General features: G+C 45.2%; 1 protein-coding gene across 3 annotated transcripts in view; it reads left to right on the top strand.

Annotated features, from left to right (window-relative positions):
- CCNYL1 (cyclin Y like 1) overlaps positions 1-6,409 on the top strand; it is a 44,895-nt gene that overhangs the window by 34,127 nt on the left and 4,359 nt on the right. For 2 of the 3 annotated variants that reach the window (XM_014584311.2, XM_006142438.2), the window contains one exon: positions 1,986-2,152. In XM_014584311.2, the coding sequence (XP_014439797.1) occupies positions 1,986-2,152 (167 nt within the window). The remainder of the gene's footprint in view (positions 1-1,985; positions 2,153-6,409) is intronic. The other variant, XM_006142439.2, reaches the window with a different exon arrangement.

Raw genomic sequence — 6,409 nt, 5'->3', positions numbered from 1 at the left:
AGTGCCAGGACTGGGCTGGGAGCAGTTTTGTGTGTCCAGGGACAGCAAAGTGGCCAGGATGGTTGGGATGAAGGGTGAGAGCAAGAGCGTAGGAGATGAGGTCACATGTCCAGCACCCCATCTCCCAGGGCCTTGTAGCTTGTGGCCACAGGAAGATGGTATATTTTATTCTAGTTGCTGGTAACTTTTGGTAGATCTTGCACAGGGGAATGGAGTACTGTAAAGGTAAGAGATTATCCTGTCCGCTTTGGGGATGTAGACGGAGTTAGTTGGAGGCACAGTGGAGGGAGAGGAGAGTTAGGGGGAAGCATCGTGGTGCAGGTAAGTAGTGACAAACTGACTCAGAATAGAAAGCAAGGAGGTTGCCAGTGAAGGTGGCAATAACAGGAATTGCTAACAGATTGGAGTGTGGTAACTCCCAGGTGAGTTTGGGGCCCAGCAAGTAGGCGTATGCCCTTTACAATGTAGGGGGGGACTTAGGGAGTGGAGCGTTGGGTTGAAGACACCAATGACATTGGCAAGAGCAGTTTCAGTAGTGTCCTAGCAGCAGGAGAAGATGGAAGTGGGCTGAAGAGAATGGAGGATGGGAGGCAGCGGGGCACGATGCTCTGGGCAAGTGAGAGGAAGCAGCATTGTGGGGAACAGGATGGATAAAGGAACATCCATATCTCGGAAAATCTCCGGCAGAGGGGCAAAGTCTTAAAAAGAGATAATTGTGGGAACAGTGTGCAGAACGGGATGGGATCAGCCATGCTGGAAAAGGGTTCGCTTCGGCGGGAAGAAAGCGCTCTGCCTCCACTGCTGTGGGTGGGCGGGCAGGCTAGTGTGTGGGCGCATCATGGCTTGCCAGGGCGGGTGGCTGGCAGGGGAGCGGTTGCCAGTGTTGTTCCTGTGTTCTCTGATTATTCCTGCCGGGCCAGGCCCTATGAAGGAGGTGCATTCTTGGGATACTTGAGAGCCCCAAGCTTTGGGGAATAGCAGCTTCTCCATAAGCACATGTGCTTTTTGTAGCCATTTGTTTTTGAAAACACAGCTGAGTGGAGGAAACATTGCCAAATCCAAGCTCTCAATCTGGTAACTTTCAGACAATAAATAGTTATTCGTGGATATTTTTCTTTTTACCTTGATACAAAGAGTTAAATAGCATATACACTTTTCCACAGAGTGCCCTTCCAGGTAAACAGCAAGTCACAGCTTACCTCTGTCATCTGTCCTCACTGTGAACGTTTAATATGTGTAAAGTAACTCATGAGATTGTCTCACAAGCTGCCTGGCAGGTTTAGAGGAATCCTGGGAATACAGAGGCTGGCCTTAAAACCAACAGAATTGACCACGTTACAGATTATGTGAGCCAGAAGATGATTTGGCACAGTGATAAGTGGAGGTGTGTGGGCCAGCAGGCTTAAGAGCAGACTGTCCTTTTACAGAGACTCCCATACAGCCCTGGATCCCCTCACCTGTCATGCTGCTCTGCACAGCGGCCACTGGGAGGCGCTCTTGACCACCAGTTCTTACTGCCACGCTAGTGCCTCAGGATTGGCTACTGTGAAGAGAAGATAAAGACGTGCTCACTGTTACTGGAGTTTCACACATTCAAGCATGGCATACCTGTAAAATCAGTATATAAGTACCAGCGAGGTGTGGCCCATTGTGTGTGGGAGACACTCAGGTGTTACAGAACACTTTAGTCTGAACTGCCCTGAAGAGTGGAAAGGGGACAGCAATGCCTCTCTTCGTGATATGCTTGCTGACATGTCCAGTCATTCCTGTGACCAAAGTTGGGCTGGAAATTTGCATGGGCAGAGCAGGCAGTAGATGTGTCTGCCTTACAACTGTGATCTGGCTTCTCGCTCTGGCTACCTGAGCAGAGTCTCTGTAGAACATAAGAAGAAAGGGCACTTACTCTCTGGTCAGAAACAAAATCTGTTCTTAATCATGACACTTAAACTGAACTAAAATCAAAGACCAGTGCTCTACTTTTGCAGGTTTACTTAGAAAGGCTTTTAACTTATGCTGAGATCGACATTTGTCCCACTAACTGGAAAAGAATTGTATTGGGAGCCATTCTTCTTGCCTCCAAGGTTTGGGACGATCAGGCTGTCTGGAATGTGGACTACTGCCAGATCCTCAAGGACATTACAGTTGAGGACATGTGAGTTGTAAGGTTTTGGTGAATTTTCTAACCATTTTCCACTATCTCTGTTGCTCTCTTGAAATTTACATTTTAAGAAATATTTTAGATATACTGGAGCCACATGGGAGACCTGGGTTCAGATCCTGGGTCAACCCAAATATATAACAGGTGTACCCAGCATCCTGGTTGGCTGGGAGGCTGTGGGGGGGTTGAGGAAAGGTCACTGTGTGGCCAGGGTACCCATCTGTCTGCCTCTCTGGCTTTTAAAATAAATAAGTTTTTTAAAAAATTCAAATGTTACGTTGCACAGATAATGAAAATTGGTGTAAAACAATATACTTCTTTCTATTGAGCTTCAATACATATTTCTCATAATTATTTGGAAGGTCTTGATGTGTTATTGTAATCACCTGCTCGATAACTTAAAAAGTATTTTTCCTAGTGGGTTTTAGCAAATATCTTACGAAGCTGTCTCCCAGTTGTTTTTAAAGTGGCACATAGTTGACCTTTGAAATAAATGTTTGGCCACTGTTAAGTAAAGTCTTAGGACATCTGGACCATTGAGAAGTTAGTTTCAGCCTGGGTCACAAACTGTGTATTTGCTCTTGCTGGTCTTTCCTCTCTTTTTATCTGAAGCTCTTTTATAGAAACCATGAGATATACAACGAAATGGCCACGTGGAAAAGTCACAGATCCCTTTGTTCCTACAGGCTGCCCCTCAGGAGTAGAAATTAGTCTGATGAGCTAGGAGGCTCCAGGGTTCCCCTCAGGCAGTCTAGGAAACCTTGCCTATGTCACCCATTGCTCATCACAGTCGAGTCTCCAGAGCACTCAACCATCCATGGTGGCCCTCCTCGTGGGACATGGAGTTAATTGAGAGAGTGTGGAAGGGAGCTTTGCTGAGTTCTGGCCCGGTATGGCCTTCCTACTGCTGTGAATGGAAGGGCCCTATAGGTGGTAGGCAGGAGGAGTCCGAGAGGAACTTCAGCCAAGGTTCTCAGTGGCACATAACTGCGAATGTCTCTGTGGATGACACTTAGGAAAATAGAAGGAGAACTGCATGACTGTACTGAGCAGCACAGGAAGAGCCAGATCTTAACATGTAATGGCAAGAATTTGTTTTTGTTCCGTTTGCCCATTACTCTAGATAAGTCTGTCATTTAGAATTGCCAAGATCTTCAAACAGTTCCTGGAAAATGTGTATTGTGAAAAAAAACTATGCATGGAATTCATTTTTTGTTTTGTACCAAAACAACCTTGTATTTAATTCCATCCCTCCATGGACCTTTCTAAAGCCCTCTCTCGTATGTTTATTTCTGAAGTGATGAGACTTGTGACTAAGAAGGGACAGATGATTGTTGAAGTGGCTTTTGGTAAAAATGACCACTTTGCTAATAGAGCAAGCTGAGTGGCATGGTGATGTTGCTGGTAGCCGTCTTAGCAAAGGGTGTGGCAGCAAATGAATCTGAAGCAAATGGAGGTACTTTTGGTAGTTAGAGTAGCAAAAGAGACTGATTGCTTCTGTCCTCAGTCTGCAGCCTTGTCCCTTTAAAGGAAGCAAAAAAAAAATTTTTTTTGAGAGGTTTTTGCTATAGGGCGTGTGCTCGCCAGGCAGACAGAGAAAGAGAGACAGAAAGCGAGAAATCACCCCCCAGGGGGTATGGTCACGCTGCAGTCCCTTCTCCTCCATTCTCCTCTCGGGATCTTGGGCACGCACACACAGGCGCCCAGCATGAGTTTAAGCCACCACCGGGTCCGGGACGCGAACCGCGGTCGACTACGTGGGAATCCAGCAACATAGCCATTACACTAACTGCTGGTTCCCAAGGAATCAAAATTTGTAATTATGAACCCTAGCCCTGCCAGGAAGGCAGCTGAAGTGTTCCCGCTGTTCCCAAACCCTGCAGCACAGCCAGCCAGAGAGTGCAAGGAAATGTGAGGTGTCTGTGGACGCGAGCTCTGAGGAGTGGTGGCAGGGGCTGGCTGCAAGGAACCTGTGCAGAAAGTGCTTTTGTGTTTGGACAGAGAAACACCAGGAGCGATGTTCCCAACAGGCTGCTTTTGTTTATGATCTTTGGAAATTGGAAAGCATTACAACAAAGTGTTTAATATACATTTGTCTCATCCCCCTGCTGTTGACTGTTCGCAGTGGTCTCATTTTGAGTCTAAATGGACACATTAAAATTGGTGTCCATCAGATTTTCCTTAAAACTTTCCAGTATCTACATGTTTTGTTGAATATATTTCCCTTTAAAAGAATAAGTTGAGCTGAGCAGCTGCTAGTCAGAAAAATTTGCTGTGCCTGTAAAGGGCATGCCATTCAGCCATCTAGCCATTTAAAAAACAGAAAAACCCCAAAGATGCATATTCTGTGGGCATAATGCCCTTCTTCAGTGATTAAACCTCTATTAATAGACATGTTAATCCTATGAAGTACTGTATTTCTACACAGTTAAAATGTATTAGTGAGGAAATATAAAAGGGATCGTGAAGTGCATTTATTCCAGTAGTAAATTAAGTCCTGATTAGCTGATTATCAAAACATTGTCTGATTTACATTTCTATAGACTTATGGCTGTATGAACAGGAAATTCATTTTGGAAGTAGGTTCAGTTAGGCTTTAAGTTCAGCAAATGAGAAAGCCCCATCTCTGCTTCTGTTCCGATTGCTCTCCATATAGCCAGTGGAGAAAATTGAAACTTGAAAACCAAGCGACCGAATGTGCTGTTCCGTATTTATCATTTTTCTACAGCTAGCTCTCTTTACAGGGACTACAGTGAAAGTGGTGAGATTTATTTTATATTTACTTCCGCCTTGGGCAAGGGCAGCCAGAAGGTCATGGAGCAGAGGACCACCTGCCCCATCCCTTTCCTCTCCTCGCCCGTGTGTGTGCCCACATTCTGTTCTGGTGAGGGGCATAGACGCTGAGCCTCTCTCGGGGCTTCCCAACACAGAAAACACTGAGTCGCTAAGTCCTGTGCCCTACCCAATCGACTACGTGGGAATCCAGCAACATAGCCATTACACTAACTGCTGGTTCCCAAGGAATCAAAATTTGTAATTATGAACCCTAGCCCTGCCAGGAAGGCAGCTGAAGTGTTCCCGCTGTTCCCAAACCCTGCAGCACAGCCAGCCAGAGAGTGCAAGGAAATGTGAGGTGTCTGTGGACGCGAGCTCTGAGGAGTGGTGGCAGGGGCTGGCTGCAAGGAACCTGTGCAGAAAGTGCTTTTGTGTTTGGACAGAGAAACACCAGGAGCGATGTTCCCAACAGGCTGCTTTTGTTTATGATCTTTGGAAATTGGAAAGCATTACAACAAAGTGTTTAATATACATTTGTCTCATCCCCCTGCTGTTGACTGTTCGCAGTGGTCTCATTTTGAGTCTAAATGGACACATTAAAATTGGTGTCCATCAGATTTTCCTTAAAACTTTCCAGTATCTACATGTTTTGTTGAATATATTTCCCTTTAAAAGAATAAGTTGAGCTGAGCAGCTGCTAGTCAGAAAAATTTGCTGTGCCTGTAAAGGGCATGCCATTCAGCCATCTAGCCATTTAAAAAACAGAAAAACCCCAAAGATGCATATTCTGTGGGCATAATGCCCTTCTTCAGTGATTAAACCTCTATTAATAGACATGTTAATCCTATGAAGTACTGTATTTCTACACAGTTAAAATGTATTAGTGAGGAAATATAAAAGGGATCGTGAAGTGCATTTATTCCAGTAGTAAATTAAGTCCTGATTAGCTGATTATCAAAACATTGTCTGATTTACATTTCTATAGACTTATGGCTGTATGAACAGGAAATTCATTTTGGAAGTAGGTTCAGTTAGGCTTTAAGTTCAGCAAATGAGAAAGCCCCATCTCTGCTTCTGTTCCGATTGCTCTCCATATAGCCAGTGGAGAAAATTGAAACTTGAAAACCAAGCGACCGAATGTGCTGTTCCGTATTTATCATTTTTCTACAGCTAGCTCTCTTTACAGGGACTACAGTGAAAGTGGTGAGATTTATTTTATATTTACTTCCGCCTTGGGCAAGGGCAGCCAGAAGGTCATGGAGCAGAGGACCACCTGCCCCATCCCTTTCCTCTCCTCGCCCGTGTGTGTGCCCACATTCTGTTCTGGTGAGGGGCATAGACGCTGAGCCTCTCTCGGGGCTTCCCAACACAGAAAACACTGAGTCGCTAAGTCCTGTGCCCTACCCAAGGTTTTGTTGTAAAGTGGATTTAGTGCAGTGCAGACATCTGTCTTTGATCTTTCTGTCTACAGAGTTT

This window comes from Tupaia chinensis, unplaced genomic scaffold (genome assembly GCF_000334495.1).
Source record: "Tupaia chinensis unplaced genomic scaffold, TupChi_1.0 Scaffold000076_1, whole genome shotgun sequence".
NCBI classification, from domain to species: domain Eukaryota; kingdom Metazoa; phylum Chordata; class Mammalia; order Scandentia; family Tupaiidae; genus Tupaia; species Tupaia belangeri.
This window is presented reverse-complemented; position numbering and strand designations above follow the sequence as displayed.